Source organism: Dermacentor albipictus, chromosome 9, assembly GCF_038994185.2.
Source record: "Dermacentor albipictus isolate Rhodes 1998 colony chromosome 9, USDA_Dalb.pri_finalv2, whole genome shotgun sequence".
NCBI lineage: Eukaryota > Metazoa > Arthropoda > Arachnida > Ixodida > Ixodidae > Dermacentor > Dermacentor albipictus.
In genome coordinates, this window is record NC_091829.1 from 67,603,619 (window position 1) to 67,625,378 (window position 21,760).

Sequence of the window (21,760 nt, forward strand, 5' to 3'; positions counted from 1 at the left end):
TGTCGTGGGTAGAATATTGCGACGATTATTTTTGGCGCGCATGCTAGTGTTACGCGCCTAAACAAATAAACAAACAAACAAACAAACAAACAAACAAAAACAAACAAACAAACAAACAAACAAACAAACGAACTGACTAACCAACAAACTAACTAACCAACTAACCAACCAACCAACCAACCAACCAACTAACTAACTAACTCGTTCTTAGGGCTTTTCCGGTGACTTCTTTGCACATCGGGATACCATTAGCGTCTTGCGTGTGACGTCACCAGAGTAAAACCTGTCATTGTTCGGTCGATGATGAACTTGATCGCAAATGTCGACAGCAGAGTCGTGTGTTCTAAAAAAATGTAAAAGGGCTCGCCCAATATGCGCTACTGTTGCTACCACGATGCTTCCATTCAGCCGGCGCTGAGCGGAGGGTGATTAGGGGGGCGGACAATGGAGGAGCTTTCTCCTAGTATGTTGAAGTGGACCTTATAGGTATCGCTTCACTACGTGATGTTGGTAAAAGCAGATCTTGATCAGAACTTTCGTCTCCTGCGATAGTTTGCTGGTATCCTGCCTAACGGAGTTACCACCGACTTCCATTGCACACTCCTTAATGATGCCCACAAGATTGTCGTTCATTGCTTCAACACTAAGGCCCTCTTCCTGAGTTAAAGCCGAATACCTGTTCTGTAGCTTGATCTGGAATTCCTCTATTTTCCCTCTTACCGCTAACTCATTGATCGGCTTCTTATGTGCCAGTTTCTTCCGTTCCCTCCTCAGGTCTAGGCTAATTCGAGTTCTTACCATCTTATAGTCACTGCAGCGCACCTTGCCGAGCACGTCCACATCCTGTATGATGCCAGGGTTAGCGCAGAGTGTAAGGTCTATTTCATTTCTAGTCTCGCCATTCGGGCTCCTCCACGTCCATTTTCGGCTATCCCGTTTGCAGGAGAAAGTATTCATTATCCGCATATTATTCTGTTCGGCAAACTCTACTAATAACACTCCCCTGCTATTCCTAGAGCCTATGCCATATTCCCCCACTGACTTGTCTCCAGCCTGCTTCTTGCCTACCTTGGCATTGAAGTCGCCCATCAGTGTAGTGTATTTTGTTTTAACTTTGCCCATCGCCGATTCCACGTCTTCACAGAAGCTTTCGACTTCCTGGTCATCATGACTGGATGTAGGGGCGTAGACCTGTATGACCTTCAAATTGTACCTCTTATTAAGTTTAACAACAAGACCTGCCACCCTCTCGTTAATGCTATAGAATTGCTGTATGTTACCAGCTATATTCTTATTAATCAGGAATCCGACGCCTAGTTCCTTTCTCTCTGCTAAGCCCCGGTAGCACAGGACGGGCCCGCTTTTTAGCACTGTATATGCTTCTTTTGGCCTCCTAACTTCGCTGAGCCCTATTATATCCCATCTACTGCCCTCTAATTCCTCCAATAGCACTGCTAGACTCGCCTCACTAGATAACGTTCTAGCGTTAAACGTTGCTAGGTTCATATTCCAATTGGCGGCCTGTCCGGAGCCAGTGATTCTTAGCGCTGTCTGCTGCGTCGCAGGTCTGACCGCCGCCGTGGTCAGTTGCTCCGCAGCTGCTGGGGACATAGGGCCGGGGTTTGATTGTTGTGTTGATATGGGATGTTGTGGCCAAGTACTGCACCGGGGTGGCCAATCCTACTCTGGTGAGGGAGTGCGTTACCTGTCCTGGTCACCGGGATCAGGCCACATTCCAGGCCTGTTTATGCAGTTTTATCAACGCGCGGATTTTTTTTTATCCGGCAGAAAATTGCGCTGCACCGGGGTTCAAACCACGGTCCTCTTGCACGCGAGGCGGATGTTCTACCTCTACGCCACCGCTGCACCCTTTGCTATTTATTACAGTATCCATAAACAAATACAATAACACATCTGGGAACTCAGCTGCCACTATGTAATAAATTTTAGTGCTCAGAGTAGTTTAGGGGTCCCTTAAAGCAATACAATGCATCCTGTTATAAATACAATTTTGTTATCAGCATGGGCAAGCGAGTTCGAACATGTTTTGAAACGCACCCTGTCGGTGCCGAGTGTGCTTCCAGTCGTCTAGAAATTCCAGGTGTACACATTTATGCACGTGAATTGTTTTTCCAAGCCGTGCGCAGCAGTGGCAAGGAAAATACCACAGATATGGTGAGCTGTGCATAACGTGAACCCTCTGCTTACGCGCTGCCATGCGGACCCGCTTCACTGCCATGCGCAGAGCATTACTACACATGACCACTTCACTGAAGGCGATACACCATGCTCGACGTGCCGCGTTCAGTCAGCAATGGCTAAGAAGTTACTTTTTAAAGCGTTTAGCTTTCCCTGGGGACTTACCGCGATTCATTCGTGCCTAACCATTTTCGTGGGCCAACGATCTCAAAGATCAAACAGAGCGGTAAAAGAACCGCATGGTGGTACGATACCATACTGTGGTGGTACCGTTACCGCTGTCGCTAATGACGGTTCCTGTAGTACCGGGCGCTGCCACGCGGTGGCACGGCGGTAAGGGCAGCGTTCTTGCATTCTTCTCTCGTGAAAGCTAGTGTTTTGAGACTCTGTGCTTCTGGCCCACATTCCTCGGTACTTTCGTCGGGGCGACTAACACTGCAATCAGAGAGTGTGTGACGCTGTACCTACCGTCTTTATGATCAGCCCAGGTCGAACACATTTCAATGTTTCATCGCCGGAGTGCGTATCGCTTTTTAATCTTAAACAAACACGTTGGTCCTCTAGGTAACGCTTCGCGTAATCCAAAACGATGCTGAGCAGGCAGGTATACCAGCAAAACGCTTCATATAACATCGATTCAATAAGCGCGTGGGATATGCTTCAATTTTCTCCCTCGTAATGCCTCCAGATGCATGTGCATTGAGCTGGTGATTAGATTCGTTTAATGAATGGAGCACGACATGAATGACCGTGCAATAAATTGATATTTAGTTTATACTTGGGAGGACTCACCAGAAAATGCACAAGAAATTCATCCTACCATTTCAAATTTTCCTCCAATGGAGTCTTCAGAACCTTGAAATAATGTTGTGTAACAGTTACGTACTTATCGACAGTCCATCGCAATTTGGAACTGAATGAAGTATTCTTCTGTATCTGCCTTATTCTTTAAAGAACTGTTGACGTCATGCTGGGATAGCTTCAACCTCCAAGCTCTTTTGTCTGTGATTGATCGTTTCTTATATTTTGCACATACACCATGCTTGAGACCTTTATACCTTTGACGTCTAAAACTGTGCGCTTATGTAATTCAATGTAAACCCGGTGTTTTTTTGCACTACACATGATTAAAATAAATCATCAGTGGTGGATAACACAATTTGAGTTCTTGAGCTGTATTTCTCGGACAGGTGGACATTACTTGCACGAGAAATCGAAATGCATAATGGATCATTGAAAAAAGTTACTAATTAGGCTTTTAAATAACAACTTAACGGTGCATATGGTAGTTTATGAATTGTAGCCGGGGAGGATTCTGAGGAAAGCACTGATTCCCAAATAAGCGCTGTCAAATTTTAGGCAAGAACGGGCTGTTGTTCCACCTACTTTTTCAAAAGAAAGCGCTGTTTTATGCATTGAACCACGAAACTAACCGAAACGCTAATGTACTTCGCCGCAAACTCCGGGAATCAAAATCTCGGAACAGGTGGCATTCAGAAAACTCGTTACAAATGCGTGGAGACGTCTCGAGCTCATCGATTTCAATTTGTAAACTATAACGTGTGCCATAAACTAATTAGGTAGAAAGAGATGTAGTAAAATTTCGTTAATTATTGAAACGTCGGCTCTTCTGAGTAATTCGTTATGAACTAGAAACGTGCTATCTGCCTCGGGTGATCTTTCTTTTCTTCAATTCTGTATGGTCCAAAAAAAAAACAAACATTGTGCATATCCCACGCACTTGTAGGACTCAACGTCACGCGAAGTATCTTGCAGACAGTTGACTACGCTGCAGTGTTTGGGGTTCCACAAAGGATTATCAAGTTGACCAGTGTGTTTGTGTAAATCCAGTATTTGCTTGGGTGACGCGAATACAGGGAACTCGTATTAACGCGAGACATACTTACGTGCGACGACAGCAGCGAGACGACGTCGGTGGCAACGACAACTGCACGATTTCTACGAACGATCGAATTCATGCGGACGAGTGGGATGGCGGTGCAAGATGGGCAAGAAACGCATGAACTAAGTGCTCCCTGACGGCAGCCCGTGGTACACCTTGGATAACTCAAACGGGTGACTTGACGGCGAAGCTGTAGCACAGCACGTAGCACGTCTCCTTTTATAGCCAGTCGAAAGAGAGGCGTGGTAGATGCACTGCTGACCTGGCAGAGTCGTGATGACGGTGCCATGGTGCAATTCAGGGCAGCGTTGTCGTACTCGGACACCATGTGCACCAGGACAGACCAGGCCTCGATGTTTGATTAAGCGTCCTGGCAACGACGAGAAGGGCCGTGGAAGTCCGGTACGAGCTTCGGGAGGAACGAGGAGGCGGCGCGTGGGAGACTGGCCATCCGAAATCAACACCTGTTGTAGGAAACTTGCTCTTCAATCGCTCCTTTGAAAGGATGCCAGCACCACCCGGTGTTCTGGTGCAGAGATAGCGGGATCGCCCTACGCCTGCAGCCTGGCTCGGAGCACAGGTGGCAGGCGAGAATCAGAGATGGGAGTCGGCTTACGAAGCTGGAGCCTGGAATGAAGATGAAACGAGGATCACGACATAACGAACACGAGCTTAGTAGACGACGTGGTCCACTGGGTTGGCATAAGTTCTTGTCATGGTAATACTGCTATGCCGCGCATGCATGCATGCATCCCCAGAGTACTTTTGATGCATGTTGTGGGGTTCGTGGGAATCGTGTCGGGGCTTGGGAACAAATATGCCAGGATACGCATTCATGGCAGTCATGCCAGTCATGTTATGACATGCATTTCATGACACGCCGTTCATGTCACGCATACATATCATGACAGGCTTAATCAGAATGTATCAAGTTGAAGAAATGCATGTCATGTCATTCAATCCCATAATCTCATGTCTCATATATAAACTTCATGTCATGTCATCCCTCCTATGACGTGATTGCCATTCATGTCAGGTTCAAATTTTAGCAAGTTATGTATCAGGATATCCATAACGTGAATGACATATGACATTCATGTCATTATGTGATTGTTGTGAATGACATGAGGTGTTGGCGTCGTGTTAATTTCTTCAACTATATATGTATTAGGATATACGAGGATGTGTCGAGACACGTGTGCATGACATTACAATTAATGACATGGCCTGAAGTCCTCATGCATGTCATTAATGTCATTTCATGGCCTACTGATGTGTCATGAAATTCATGGCATTTCTATTTTGACACGCTTCATGCCCTGACACGTATGCAATGTCATTCATGTCAGGTCATGCACGCATACCATCTCACTCACATCTACATATATATTGATTTAAAGAAACGATCACGGTGACATCATGTCATTCATAACATTTTTTTTCATGACATGACAAGCATGTGACGTTATGACATGACATACGCGTGCATGTCTTGTCATTAATGTCATGATGCACATGACATCCTGCAATCCTTGGCACGCTTGTTATTTATGACAATATTTATGTCATATCATTCATGTCAGATCATGCAAGCATATATTTAATATCCTTACATATATCGAATTAAAAGAAAACCACCACATGGCATCGTGTCATTCGTTTCATTTATGTCATGACATACATGATATGCCATAGCATTGATGTGATCACATGTCAGTAATGTTATGTATGCGTGTATTTCATGGTCCCCATGACTATTTAATATATAGCCAGTTGAAAAGTCGTCCACGACGGCGTCACGACATAGGAGGCTAGATAGATAGATAGATAGATAGATAGATTAGATAGATAGATAGATAGATAGATAGATAGATAGATAGATGGATAGATAGATAGATAGATAGATAGATAGATAGATAGATAGATAGATAGATAGATAGATAGATAGATAGATAGATAGATAGATAGATAGATAGATAGATAGATAGATAGATAGATGCCAAGTGCTACTGATTGGCAGATTAGCCGTCAACGTTTTTGAATGCCCACCGATTCTTACACTCTTTCACACATAAGGTACATGTTTACTAACGCTTGATCATGCTAAGACACACTGACTCATGATAGACGTCAGTGTGTTTGAAAATAAATAAATAAAATGCTAACAAGTTTTTTTGCATAGAAAATATATCAGAGTGGACCAGGTTGGGCGGTTGACATCGCGACTGTTGCTTCCGGGATCGAATCCCGGCCGCGGTGGTCGCGTTTTTATGGAGGTGAAATGCAAAAACGCCCGTGTTCCGTGTATTGTTCCGTGCACGTTAAGGAATCACAGGTGGTCAAAATTAATCCGGAGTTCCTCACTAAGGCGTGCCTCACGAAAAAATCATGATTTCGGTACGTAAAATCCCAGAATTTATTTTAATAAATCCGTATGGATCCGTCCGCGTCAACTACGTATTAGCGGAATAGCACACGTTGTGACGTGTTCACGAGAGCAGTGGGCGAGTGCATCCGAGATCCAGCACACTGAAAAGTGCGACCAGGTCGGTCTCGCAGGATTCGCCCGATGACGTAAGCGCAGCAGTCGGGAATACCGCATGGGTGCAGCTGTAAGGAAGTGTTAGCGCGTTTGGAACCTTAAGGGCAAGATTCACACATGTGCATTGAATTCTTAAGAATGGTTCTTGCTTGAGGCCTCCCTTGTCCACCTGTTGTCGATCACTTCAAGCCCCCAGCTTCCCTTTGTTAGGAGTCGTTAGCCGATTGCCAGGGCGACGGCTACAGGACGGTGAGCAGAACCAGAAGACGAAGACCAGGAGTCCAAGGCGAACGAGGCGGGTGCAGGCGGCAGTGTGCTGATCGTTGAGAGGCTAACACTGCGGACCCTCTGTCCCGTCTTCGCCCCGACGAAGAGAACTGAAAACGTCAGCCTTAGTGCTTATCGTTTACCCAGCTTCGATCCCTTCGCAAGCTGCCATATCTCAACCTGCAGTCTCTGTCTCGTTTGGCACTATTCAGGTGAGCGTCACTTACAACGCCCTCCTCGCATCTCGCCATGCCGCGAGCGTCCAGGCCACCGTGATGCAGTCCGTGGAGGACACGCTGAACATGGTGCAGTCGGTGGCGGTGACCACGGCGCGGGTCTCGCGACATCTCGGACAGATGGCGCGAGACTCGACGTACTCCATGCTGCTCGAGTCGCATCCCGCCGTGTGGCCGACACCGCCCACCTTCGAGCCGGCGGACTTCGAGAGGCTCTACGGCGAACATGCGGACGACGGCTCGCGGGGGTTCTTCGGCCATTGGCGATCGAGTCGCGTGGGAATCCAGCGCTCCTTCGGAAGGTTTGCGCCAACTGCTGCTCGCGCCAGCTATAGCAACGCCTCCTAGATAACAAAAGGCCGGTGCACTTCGATCCGTGGCGTGATGCTACCTTGCCCGACTGCCATAGTATCTAAAGGCCGATCCACACGACGGACCAAATTGCTCTTTTGGACCGCGGTCCGCGCATCACGTGATAGGATGTCACCAGATCGTGCGTACCGCCGTTGGCCCGCGCAAGACCACGGCCCTCGCGGTCCAACAAATCGCCGAGGCTTTTCCCGCTTCCGTTTTGGCGACGGACCGCATGCAAACCGCAGCGATTTTGGCGTAGCCAACGAATGTTGTCCGGCAACAGAGTGTCTTCAGCCAAATCCAATCTAGGGGCCTAATCTTATACCGGTTCGGTTGGGGAACCATTCCTATGGCCTCACCTGATTGGCCAAAATTTTGATTACGTCACAGGTCGTCAGAGGCAGCGGGGCGGTATCGCAATTTTTGAATACGTCACCCATCTGTCAATCATCTTCAAAGCGAACCAGTCGTAGGAACCGGCGAAGGGGTAGTCCGCTTTTCGTTCCGTTGCTGTGGCTTGGCTGTGGGCTTGCGACTCTGGCCGCGCGCGCCGGTCGCGCGACCCCAGAGACACGCGGGCGTCGCGCGCGCGTGCGTTGGTTGCTTCGGAGGCTATTACTTGCCTTTGTCGTCTGCTTGGCGTTGCTCTTTCTGTGTCGACCACGGCTGGAAGTGCGATACGCGTTCGATGAATTGACGGATAATGAGTTTGCACCGCCCTTGCTGGCTTTCTAAGTAGACCTTTTGCAGGCTACGCTATCATATGGAGGAGACTCGGGTGCAAGCTTACGTGTGGCCATTCCACGCAGAGGAAGCAAAATTGCGCGCTGCGGTTAATCGCCACCGGCCTGCAGCTCCCAGAGGTCGGTCAGACGTGAAGCATTCATCGGAATGGCCTAGATCTCTGCTGCCGACACTGTCCACAAAGTTGCTCTCGCAATTACTGTGTTGGCCGTTTGAAGGACCGGGTCAACTTTCCCGTGACCTCAGCTTCAAAGCCAATGTCAAGGAGATATTTGCATGGTGACATCGAATTCCTAGTGCTATCACCAGAGTGAATAGCTTGCAGATCGCCGTTCAGCAGTCAGAAGGGTTCAACCTATAGGCTGGCTCAGCGCTTCCTTCGTTCGGCTGATAAAACTATGCAATCAGGACGGGAAGATATTGTGGAGATCTCTTATTTGGCTGCCTTTTTTTCTGTAGTTCGGGAGTGCCGCACTTTGTTCCTCAATTTCACGGCACAGCGCGCACCGTCAGCACCACACTCTTCGATTTGACTTCACGCAGGCAATGGAGGGCCCGTATACTGTAATGTTCGATTTCAAGATCCATTTGCTTCTATCACGCCACGCGCCGTGGGGCAGATCGCAGAGATAGCGGCAGCGCGGCGGCGAGCGAGTCATGTCCGAACCAATGACGAAGGGCGAAAAAAGAAGGAAAATTGATATAGTCGGCTAGCAAATGTGTCCCTAAGAACCAGTTCATGGTTTTGTCGCGCTAGCTACTTGAGAAGTGCTGGCAGTGCGTTCCTGTTGCGTGCATCGTGCGAGCTCCTGGTAGCAGACGACATAACGCTGCGCTCGGCCAACTCATTTACGCTTGCGATACCGCCTGTGGGCTGAGAATGAAAAAAGAATGACATTAATAAATTACTTCTGCATTGCGTAAACGCCCGGCACCACAAGTTTATACTTCAAAATTTGGCGTATAATATTTAATTTACATTTTAAGTTTATTTGACAAGCAGAAACATTCTGCAATTCCTCGATTAACTCGTCATATAATGACGTACACTTCAGAGGTGGCACCCTCTCATCTATTGGTCGCGTCCTCCCCTTCTTCCACCACCGGCTTGGGAGTGGCACATCTAGTGACGTAAGCGGCGAAGCGGACGGTTCGTATTCCGAACCGTTATAAGATTCGGCCCTAGTTTTCGGCTCAGCAAAAGCTAGTCAAGCCAGTCGTTTCATGTCCGCCATTCCGCCTACACGTGCGTGCAGCAGATATATTTTTTAAACACCGTGTCCTCTTGGAGTGACGAGGAGGTTTTTTTCATTTTGTATGCTTCGTTGAGCAGTTCCCGGCTTTGTGGGACTCGAGCCGGAATGATAACAATGATAACACTCTGGCCGAGAGTGTAGCTGTATAGTAGCTGGTTGGTCTGCTCTGCCGTCTGCTATGGCGGTCCGCCGTGTGGATGTGCTCTGCGCCGGACCGCACCGCGGCGGGCCGTGACGTCGCATCACGTGACCGATTGGCCCGCGGACTTGGTCCATCGTGTGGATCGGCCTTTATGGGGACGCTCCCGATCGAGCCGCGGTGGTTTTCGCGTCATCGCCTTCGTCACGCTGGGCTTGGCAATGGAAATTTCGGTCCAAGTAGCATGATGTCACAAATCGGAGTGCACAAGCCTGCTATTTAGGAGGCACTGGCTATACCCGCGAGGTCGTGACGTATCTTCTGTTCCCTCTTGTTCCACACCTTCGTTGCGCGGTCGTTAGCTTCTTCTCACGCTTCTTTGTTAGCCTACGAATTGCAGCCTCATAGGTTATCGTACAGGTAGAACAGAATGATTGTGCCCTTCTTTGTGTTACGGTAAAGACAAACTGCCGGTAATTACTTGGGAGTGCCTGCCACGTGCACTTAAGCATCTTTGTTCCTGCGAAATATTTTCTCTCGAGACACGGCGGCCTTGTGATTACTTCGCCAAGACAATAATGAATACGTGGAAGGTCAGAAAGTGCTGAACGAATGGAAATAAATGAACAGTACAAAAGGGAACAGGTAGCAGCAGTGAGCAAGTAGACTAAGAGGAACCAATGGGCTAGGTTTTCTTGACACTCACAATCACATGAAAACAACAGACAACATGAAGCCCAGGAAAAGACTTGGGAAAGTCAGGATTCTTTAAATAGAAATTCAAAAATTATAGGATGAGGAAAATGGCAGTGGACAAAATGACGTGAATTTGGTTCGCACACATTCATTTTCCTTATGCTTACTGTTTCTACATTCAGATAGAGGAACGGTGAAGTTCCCGTATGTTTTCCTGGGCTTCATTGTGAGTTGGTTTTATGTGGTTGTAACACGGAAATAGTGAAAAGTTGCACTATATTTAGGTCTCCTCTTTTGCCCTGTCCATTCATCTGCATTCGCGCAGTAATTAATTACCGTAATCGTGCGTCAACAAGGCCCTCGAGATGCTCTCCTGAAGTAAAGAATACGTATATACTGTCACGTGGTAGTGACGTTAAAGAACACAGTAGCAGTACTGTGAAAGACAAAACTAGCTTTTATTGGGCGAACCTGTGCCCACAAAACAGGCTACACTTAAAGCGCAACGATAGCGGTGAACACAGTCGGCGATCGTCAAAAATCTGATCAGTGGGTCAAGCGCGTCAAGCGCGTCGGCTTTTATAGAGCAGTCGTCGAATGTTCCAGACTAATCGTTCGGACCCGCGTGCCTTCCACAAAGTTCTACACCACTCGCGTTACGCGATGAAATCAGATAACACAAGGTTCGGCGACAACAGACAGCCGGGTAGAAGCATCGATAACTTTACAGAAACGTCGGATACATGCATGCAGGCGCGTCCCTCGCTGTGCGATTACAGTTGTTAAGGCCAGAATACATGGAGCGAATATGCGACGAATAGTCGGCGTCCGACGCCCGGCGGCGTACGCCCGACGCGCTGCGGCGGCGAAAACGTCGTTCGTCGCCGATCTAGCTGGCGCAGAAAAGTTCGTCGGGCGTCGGCGATACCGGAAGCGGCAAACGAGCGGCGCCCCAAAGCGAGCCAATCAGGTCTCACTATCCGCCCCTACTTCAGACTAGGCTTCCCCGCTTGTTCGTGTATCCCGATCCCGAGCTCTCGTTCACGCCGGTCTCCCGCTTTTCGTAGTCATGGCATCCAAAGCGGCGCGGCTGGAATTTAACGACAAGTTAATTTCGGCTGTTCAGAAGCATGCCGCGCGCGCGTTGGAAGAGCCAAAAGTTGTTTACTTGCCCTGTGTTGCCACAACGTATAGCATTGCCGCTTGCTTTAAACTACATCGGCACATGAATGTCTCAAACACATAAAAGACACTAGACATCATTTCTAAACGAAATTTTACGCGTTTTTAGAGTGTTCCACAATTCAAGACCGATAATAGGTGTCGTTAAAGTTATCTTTTGTGTCATGTGTTTCACTACAGCGCATTTGCCTCGTCTAGCCACACTGATAACAACGCCGCGAATCGCCGGCGGCGGCCGCCGTGTCTTCGCCGTCTTCGCTCCATGTAGCGCAGCCCGACGAACATTCGGCGTCGCGCCGCGGCAGATTTTCTGCCGCCTGAACTTCGTCGTGAAAGTTCGCTCCATGTATTCTGGCCTTTAGGCGCCGAAACGTGGTCGCCCGATAAAGATAAGTACACGTGTCTATGCACCAGCAAGGGGCGAATTCGTGTAAGGGCGGCAACCTTAATTTGGCGGGCCAAAATGTCGGACGAAAAAAAGATAATAAAGTGGCAAACGTAGAGTTTGGCGCGTTTGACGCATACGACAACCGCGATCTTCGCAGTCCTCGCAGCTGCCAGGTGGCAGTAGCTACCCAGGGTTCTTAGCGCGTGGCGCCAGGTTGTGCGCAGTCAGCGCAATCTTTCCATTTTCGGCCATTTTGTCTTTTGCCAGAGCCACACGCAACTGCTTCGTCATACGAACGAAGAGGGCTAACAAGCGCATCCGTGGACGCTAGATCACGTGTCCTTGCAATTGCAGAAATAATTTTTTTTTTGCAAATGCGGCTCTAAAGTCGAATTACAAAATGTCCAGCCCCTGTGTGGTCCGTAGCCTGCCGAAATTTCGAAAAAAGGAAGTGCGGCCCATACACGAGTCTGTGTGGTGTGTATCGCGTTAAAAGATGCTAGCGAACGTCGCAGTATGCAGGTATAGTTTCACTACTCACTCCTATTCTCTGCACTCTCCCACGACACCCCTCGACAGAGGCGTTCACAGCGCCGCCGCCCAGTTCTACAAGCTCGACCCGTCGTCGCTGACCGCCTACAGTCGGGCGCTCAAGGCGGTGTCGGTGGCCACCGCCGCTCTCCAGCCGCCGCTCTACTACGGCGCTGGCACGGCAGCCATGCGCTTCGGCGGCCTGGGATTCGCGTACGCGGCCCAGCTCGTGCGCAACATGGACGTTGGGGCGCTGCTCGACGCGGCGGCCGCCCGCGAGTCGCACGTCGCCGAGGAGAAGGACCACCTGCTCGAGTCGTTTGACTGCTCCGACGCGAGCGAGAAACGGCGGGCGTTTCCCCATCTGCCGGCGCTGGTCCTGGCTCACGCGGCGTACAGTAAGGTACGGGACCACCGTGGGCAGTGTTGTTCGCCAGCGACAGACAGCCTCCTATAGCTGTCCGTCGCACGAGTCCGTCCGTAACCAAACGCAAGAACTATCGATATAGCCTCCTTCATGACACGGCACTATAATCGTCAAATTAGTTGTCCTCATTGCCACAACGATCGTAAACTTTCTTAAACTCGTAATTCTTCTGAAACTGCGAAGCTTTCCTTCTGAGAAGCCCTTTGGAGCTTCGTCTTACTCTATAGGATGGCTGAAGTCCGTCTGTCCGTCTGTCTGTCCGTCTGTCCGTCTGTCTGTCTGTCTGTCTGTTTGTCCGTCCGTCCGTCCGTCCGTCCGTCCGTCCGTCCGTCCGTCCGTCCGTCTGTCTGTCTGTCTGTCTGTCTGTCTGTCTGTCTGTCTGTCTGTCTGTCTGTCTGTCTGTCTGTCTGTCTGTCTGTCTGTCTGTCTGTCTGTCTGTCTGTCTGTCTGTCTGTCTGTCTGTCTGTCTGTCTGTCTGTCTGTCTGTCCGTCCGTCCGTCCGTCTGTCCGTCCGTCCGTCCGTCCGTCTGTCCGTCCGTCCGTCCGTCCGTCCGTCCGTCCGTCCGTCCGTCCGTCCGTCCGTCTAAATCGCACATCTCCCTTTGTTCACGCAGAGTACGAACGGAAGTACGAAAGATCCCCGCTTGACAGGCTTGGAGCAGTATACGGGGACGCAAGTGTTCTTCATGACCGCGTGCCTTGGTCTCTGCGAGGAAGACGCCTCAGGACGTCACTGGTCGAGCGAATGCAACGCGGCCGCGCGAAATTACGCGCCTTTCGCCGAGGCCTTTCACTGCTCGACCGATACGCCGATGAACCCGAAGGAGAAATGCCGTCTCCTGAAAAGCTAGTCGAGACCCCGCGGGCGTGTTTAGTTTTGCACGCTACATTTTTGTTGTTAAGGCACGCTATAGAATCCATTCTCACGGAGCTAGTTGCTAGACGATTTACTTAATGTGCCTCCTTTTTTTTGGACGAGTAATTTATTTTTTTGTTTCGATGACGTTGAGGAACCTTTAACTTGAACTTTGTTGTCTGCACATTTCAGTTTTGTAATGTTAATTTCGTTGACTTGAACGGCCCGCGAGTAGACATCATCGCGTAGATGTCATTGTCGGGACCTTTGCGTGACAGTTTTCACGAACATTTTAATTTGGAACGCCCCGTTTCATTTATATCGATTCTCTCAAAGCTCCCGGCTATAGCGTGGCGGAATGTGTTATGCTAGGAAGAAAAATGGACAGAAAAAAGCTTTTTTTCCCCGCGCGAGATAGGCCATATTGAACACATACGCTGTCACGGCCGCGGCATCCTTAATTTATTGCATTTGCGAAACCACTGCCAGCTACACGTCTGTAGAAATGCGAGTGCACATTAACAAATGCGGCTCAACAAAAAGACACGGTTGCCTCCGGGACAAAATCCGCTTGTGTCCGTTGTTGAAGATAGTAGCTGATTCGCTTGTAATTACAAAACCATCGTGGAAAATAAATAAACAAAACGTTCTCTATAAGTTGAACCACTGTGAATAAATTAAGGAAGAAATGCTAGTAATAATGCTGCTCGAAGGGATGATAAGTAGGAAAAAACATGGGCTCCAATCGACGCTGTAACAGCGGTTGACTAGCGAAGCGGTGGTATCACCTGATTGGATAGACCGATGTGACGTAGCCTTGAGCTGGGTCCGGCCGAGCCTGAGCACGACGCCGTTGTGCATATTGGCGCTGCTGTTCTTTTCGTAGCTCATTGTGTTCCCGCTGCTCTTCAGGCGTCCTAACTCTGCGTGGCTTGCTTTGGGCAGGAACCGCTGCGTCCCCAGCCTAAGCACGACGCCGTTGTGCACAGTGACGTTGCTGTTCCCGTCGCCACTCACTGTGTTCACCCTGCTCTTTGGGAGTCCTAACTATGCGTGGCCTTTCCATAGCGCTATCAGAGCACAAATGAAGTCAGTTGTTAGGCGGGTTCTTTTACATATTGCAACACGCGTGTGATATTTGATCGTTTGAAGGGGGTGCGTGGGCTCCATCACTCGAGAAAACGAAGGAAGAACGAACTGGGCTCGCGCTGTGAATCTAACCGGTGAGCGCTGCAACCGCTGTTGTATATATAACCTGTAAATAGTTGCTCGTCTTACTGACTTGTGCTTCGCGTAACATTGTGGTCGAGGGTGCCGTTCCCCGTCCTCGCCACGGAGCTCTACAGCGGCCGCGCCATCCCGTTTTTCGCCAAAGCTCCCAGTGACGACACCGCGTCTCCTCCTACTCCTGCGACCCCGACAACAACGTACGTTACTGTTACAAATCCCCGCGATCCTGGGATATTCTACGGCCAAGATAATGTCGACGTTGAGGACTGGCTCAATCCTGTATGAGCGTGTTAGCCAAAACAACTGCTGGGACCCTACCATTATGCTAGGCGATGTTCTATTGTACTTGGGCGGAAGTCCTCGTGTGTTGTTCCGGACCGACGAGGACAAAATCTCTAGCTGGGATGCTTTCAAGGAGAACCTCGTCAGCCTCTTTGTAAATCCCATCGGTCGCCGGCTGGCTGCTAGAAAAGAGCTTGCTACCTGAGTTCAGTCTTCTACTGAATCGTATGTCTGATACATACAGGACCTGATTGCTCTTTGCCGGAAAGTCGACGAGCAAATTGCCGAGCTAGACAAAGTCGGCCACGTACCTAAACGGATCGCGCATGACGCCTTCTACCTGTTGGTCTTCAACAATGTGTCCACCATCGACGACATTGTCGAGGAATGCTGCCGCTTTGAGCTCACCCAAGCCGCCGCGTCATTCCAAAGTTCTCCCGGCTCCCTAACAGCGCTGCGACGTCGTCTTGCGTTGACCTTATCACTTCACCACCTTTAAATGAGCACGTCACACGTATATTTCGCCGCGAACTCGAGGCTACAAGTCCTGCGCCGTTCCATTCACGCCCACTTGAACCCACCATTGACCAACCAGCCCCACCGATCTCCCTCATTCAGGCTGTTGTACGGCAAGAATTTGCAAACCTAGGCTTTCCTGCTCCCTGCTCCCTCTTCCGACCCGACGCCCGACCGGTGCCGACTGCTCCACCTCACGGCGATCTGTATTTCCTTCCCAGATACCGCAACCCTTCCGAGTGGAGAACTCCGGAGGACAAGCTCATTTGCTTCCGTTGCCTCCGTATTGGCCACGTCGCTCGCCAGGGCCGCACCTCCCGGACTTCGCCGTAATCAAGCTCCTTTTCCCTGTCTCCTCGTCCATATGCCGACCCGCGCCGTTACTCGCCTCGCCGTATGCCTACTACCTCTGACGTATCCGTCGATGTCAGTCGTCGTGCTCGCTCGCCGTCACCTCAGCGCCATGCGTCCCCATCGCCCCAGCCAGGCCACTATTCGTTGCCGACCAATTGTGGACCATCCCGGACAGAAAACTAGGCCACGCAGCTCATGGAGGTAGTGCTGCATCACGTTTGTCCTGTGCAAATCCTCCGTTGATGCTCCTCACCAGCATGAACCTAGTTGAAGTAGGCGTAGATGGTGTTCCGTTGACGGCTATATTTGATACTGTAGCTCAAGTGTCCATAATGAGCGCGAACCTATGTCGTCGCCCAAAAAAACTTCTTACGCCTGCCATCACTCGAGCCGTGCGCGTCGCCAATGGTGCCACTGTTGCCGCCAGGAGTATGTGCACTGCTCGCATAGGAATTGCTGGCCGCCAAGTTCCAGTCCTGTTCACCGTGCTAACCAGTTGCCCTCATGACCTAATCTTCAGGCTCGACTTTCTGACGACGCATTCTGCCCTCATCGACTGTTCCACCGGGTAAGCTGTGCCTCGAGCTTCCTCTTCTTTCAGACGTTCGCCCCGAGCAGCCAAACACCTTCTGCACTACAGCGTTTGTTCGCTTACCTCCAAAAGCCCTATCCTTCGTCGAATTGGCATCAACGGCAACCGTGCCTGATGGTGACTATGTCGTCGCACCTATTCGTGCTGTCCTCCTGCCGCGAGACATCTCTGTGCCACACTCCGTCGTAACCCTTGCCGCTAATCGGATGTGTATCCCCGTTATCAATTTTGGCTTGACGAAGCAAGTGTTACCTGAAGGCATAGCGGTGGCCACGCTCCGGTCCAATGACAGATGACCACGTCACTGCTTTTGCAGTCCACGCGTCTTCGGGTCCTCCTGATTACCCGCAGGATGCCTTGAACCTCAGCGGCCCATTGAGTCCCATGGTCGCTCCGCACCTCGCACCTGACCAAGCAACTGCCCGATATCGCCTTTTGCTTTCCTACCGATACATATTTGACACTGACAATCGACCGCTTGGTCAGGCGTCCCTCCCTTGTTAAGCATCGGATAAACACTGGTGATGCTGTTCCCATTCACCGCCGACCATATCGCGTGTCCACTGCAGAGGGGCAAGTAATTCAGCAGGAAGTAAACAATATGCTAACCAGAGGCATTGTTGAGCCCCTGTCTAATGCTTGGGCGTCGCCGGTCGTGCTCGTCAAAAAGAAAGATGGCACGTGGCGTTTCTGCGTTGATTACCGCCACCTAAACCGAATTACTAAAAGAAGGGTGTGCACTCTTTACCACGAATCGACGACGCTCGAGATTGTCTTCACGGTGCCAAATACTTTTCCTCCATCGACCTTCGATCTGGTTATTGGCCAATTTCCGTCGATGAGCAAACTAAGACCGCTTTCGTCAGTCCACATGGTGTCTACCAAATCACAGTAATGCCGTTCGATTTATGCAATGCCCCCCGCCACGTTAGAATGGATGATCGACTCTCTGCTTCAAGTTTTCAAATGGTCAACTTGCCTTTGTTACCTCGACGACGTCCTTGTGTTTTTTCTCCTACATTTGACACGCACCTTGAGCGCGTCGCAGCTATCCTTTTCGTCTTCCGCAAAGCTGGGCTCCAATTAAACTCATCGAAGTACCACTTCGGGCGCCGACAGATTACAGTGCTATGCCATCTCGTCCACGCTTCCGCAGTACAACCGACGCGGAGAAGATTCGAGCAGTAAGGGCTTTTCCTGTCCTTCAATCTGTCAAAGTCGACCAGAGTTTTGTGGGGCTCTGTTCCTATTTCCGATTGTTCGTGGAAGATTTCGCAGCAATCGCTCGACCACTCACTAAACTTCTGAAGAAAGACGTGCCTTTTACGTGGGACTGAGACTGCCGCATTTTCACGCCTTATCACGATTCTCACCAATCCGCCGGTCTTGGCCCACTTTGACCCGTCCGCAGCTGCAGAGGTCCGAACCGATGCCAGTGGTTATGGGATAGGCGCCGTCTTATCGCAACGCCAACACGGACACGACCGCGTTATAGCCTATGCTAGCCGGCTCCTAACACCTGCATAGCGCAACTATTCGTTTACCGAGTGCGAATGTCTTGCTCTCGTCTGGGCTGTTTCACAGTTACGCCCCTATTTATATGGCAAGCCCTTCTCAGTAATCACAGAACATCATGAGCTGTGTTGGCTTTCATCGCTCAAGGATCCTACTGGCCGGCTCGGCCGTTGGGCCCTCCGACTAAAAGAACATCCCTACTCAGTGACTTACAAGTTGGGACGCCAACACCAGGGCGCAGATTGCATCTCTCGCTACCCAGTCGAAGGCGCGACTTCTACGTCTGATACTGACACCGATGCCTGTATTCTCTCTGTTTTTCCACTGCTCCATGTCGCTGACGAGCAGCGCTGTGACCCGTCCTTGCGTATCATCACTGACCGCCTGGGATAGTCACTTGCCGACAGTCCCCTTCGCTTATTCACACTTCAAGATGGCGTACTCTACCGGCACAACGTTCACCCCGACGGCCCTGCATTACTCCTTGCGATCCCTAAACACCTTCGCTCGGCTGTTCTCCACGAATTTCACGACCTCCCCACTGCCGGTCGCCTGGGTGTGTCACGTACCCACGACCGGATCCGCCGAGGCTTCCTTTGGCCAGGGCTTGCTCGCTACGTTCGAAGATACGTAGCTGCTAGTGAGAAATGCCAGCAACGGAAGACACCATCGACGCTCCCTGCTGGCTACCTTCAACCACTCGACATTCCCGCGGAACGATTCTTTCAGGTTGGTTTGGACTTACTTGGCCCTTTTCCTCTTTCTACCTCTGGGAACAGGTGGATCGCTGTGGCCATGGATTACGCCACGCGCTGTGTCATCACCCGAGTGCTTCCTACAAGCTGCGGCACAGATTTCGCCAATTTTCTTCTACCGACGTGGTTTTATTACATGCAGCTCCGCGACAACTTCTCACAGACCGTGGCCGGACATTCCCATCAAAAGTTATCGCGGACATCCTGCAGTCTTAGAACGACAGAAAGCTGAGCTAGTTGGTAACGATTCATTATGCAAAAAAGAGGTGACGCGTGCAGACAGGACACAAGAGTAGAGAAGTGGACAACACGAACGCCGACTATCAACTGAAGGGAGCACTGAGGCGAAAAAGGAAAGAAGAGACAAAACTCATCTGCGCAAGCTCAGGAATGGTAACACCACGTGTCAGTCGGATACACGTGCCAGTCTGCGTGAGAGATAACTGTTAAGGCACTTAATCTCTTCCTTATGTAAAGTAATCGAAGGCTGACTCACGCATGCGCTTCCACCATTGTAGATATGCCATGCCTCTACCATAAGACGCGTATCTTCATTCTTATGCCTGTACGATATCGCGCATTCATCTAACTCTGGCATTCAGTTACAATCTTGGCAATGTAGGGAAAGATTAGAAGGCGATCCACCGGTTAACGACCTTTTATGTTCCATTAGCCTCTGATTGATACACCGTCTCGTTTGCCCTACGTAGGACTGGCCACAGCTGAGGGGAATCTTATAAACCTCACCCATACGACAGTCAGTAAAACTGTTGTTCTTATTGTGCTTCACTGGACAAATATCTGTTCTTTTATTGCCTTTTACCTGCTCCTTTTTCCTCTGTACGGCAGCGCTCCCCGCAGCTGATGTCGTTCAGTCCCTTGAGAATGGCCACGAAGCGGCGGTGATGTGGCGCGCGTCCTACGCTGTGATTGGTTGGTATATTCGACTGGAGAACAGCTACGCTCGAAAACCCGGCGAGGTTCGCGAACAAAAGCTTCGCTATTAAACCCCTTCCCCTTCGCTCTTCGTGTCTCTCGCCAGGCAAATGCCTCATTGTGGGTGAGCGCCATAACAAGCGAAGGCACAGAAGCACGGGGAGGAGTGGCCTCCACAAGAGGTTTCAGTCACGGGGGTGCGTCTGACGTCGTGCGCGATTTTGTTCTGACTACAAAACGTACACGATGCCTGTACCTTGTTTTTTATTGCTGTCCCTCTCATAATTCTAAACTTCTCCCCAGTGTAAACTGCTCAGTGAGCGCTATATTTTGCTTCTCTAAAATGTAAACACTCCTTTATATGGTCTGACTTCTCAATTACCCACTTGTTGGCTGCTCCCAATTTTCATGCTTTTTCGATTTCATCATTCGTGTCTGCAACTATTATGTTTGCGTAATTCTTGGCCCACTCCGCATTGTGGGCACTTGTTCTTGTTCCTTAGCGAAATGGCGCAACGCACTCTGGCATCATCACGTACAGGGAAATTGTAGATCACTAAAAACCCGAAAGAAGAATCTTTGCGCCTCTGCATCGGTCTCTCTCTCTGGAGGACGCTCCCATTTCGCGGCGCCTCCAGGGAAACAATTTCACGTAGCCACATTGGAGCTACTTAACACAGACGAGGGACTATAACGACGCCCTCTGCAAAATTTGTAAGCAAAAAGGTAGGCTAGACCGTATAAAATGGGAGTGTGCTGGCTCCCCAGGGGCCAAGGAAAACATTGACAGTAGAGAAGCCCGGGAGGCCTTGCTCCAGAACGAGGCTGAAGACGACCAGCGTCGAGCAATCCACCTGGCCGTTGAGGCCGTGAAGACTCGCCGTCCTCAACGCGCGGGGACTCCCGCTTATCTACGTGTAGGTTAAGAGGCGGGCACCCCAGCTCATTGGAATAATAACGTTTTCAATCAATCAATCAATTGGTCACGAATCCGCTGGTGAAAGACGTATCCATATTTTTCCCGAGGAAATAAAGTGGAATGAAATAAGTAGCTTGTATATGTGAGTGAAAATGTCTACTGTTACAGATATGAATGATTAAATATCTAAATGATGAGCAAAACCAGAACAAGGTGAAAGCACCTTTCACCTTGTTGTCATTTTGCTCATCGTCTTGAATTTCCATCTCAAATGATCAATTTTCACGTGCAAGTCTTTTTCTCTAGCGCGAAAAGCAGCAGAGGGCTTCACAAACTTTCCCGTGACTTTAACTCAATACGGTAGCCCAAAAAGAAATAATTACCAGAAGAGTGAAATTCAAGCGATAGTTTTGGAAAGGTTCTTCTAAAAATATTTTCCCTTCAGTAATGAACCGGCGACATGTAAAAAAGAAGTGTTGCAAAGATTCACTCTCATTGCATAAAGGACTCAGAGTAGATATAACCAGGCCATACCTGAGGAGGTAAAAGTTCAGTGGGGGTCTCGGTTCCGTTGTCTCGCAATGGTTGCTTCAATTTTTAATGCGTAAGCATTCTTTGGCGAGTACCCCGGAAAAATCTGTCGACCCCATAAAGCCTTATATCTGCAAAATAAATGCAGAATTGGTCAAATTAACACATGCAGTTGATATAGTATCGTAAAAGTAGATTGGTAGCGTTAGAAAAAACAAAATGAAAGAAGGTACTTCTGAACGGGACTTGAACCCTAGACAACAGCGTGGCAGGCAGATGTCTGTGTGAGCAACAGGAAAAAAAGTGGTTACGTCGCCGTTGCGGCGTGAAGGTCGTAACAAAAAAAAAGGAAAATAAAGAAGTGAAATGCAATCGTTGTAATAGTGTAATAGTTGATGATTGATAGTGGT

General features: G+C 49.7%; 1 protein-coding gene across 3 annotated transcripts in view; it reads left to right on the forward strand.

The window, feature by feature from the left end:
- The window catches only part of LOC139049753 (endothelin-converting enzyme-like 1), a 29,645-nt gene extending 14,994 nt beyond the window's left edge, over positions 1-14,651 (forward strand). The window contains exons 6-8 of one of the 3 annotated variants that reach the window (XM_070525554.1): positions 7,124-7,449; positions 12,486-12,840; positions 13,479-14,651. In XM_070525554.1, coding sequence (XP_070381655.1) covers positions 7,124-7,449; positions 12,486-12,840; positions 13,479-13,715 — 918 coding nt within the window. In that variant the 3' untranslated portion in view covers positions 13,716-14,651. The remainder of the gene's footprint in view (positions 1-7,123; positions 7,450-12,485; positions 12,841-13,478) is intronic. The other 2 variants (XM_070525552.1, XM_070525553.1) reach the window with 2 other exon arrangements.
- The last annotated feature ends 7,109 nt before the right edge of the window (positions 14,652-21,760 follow it).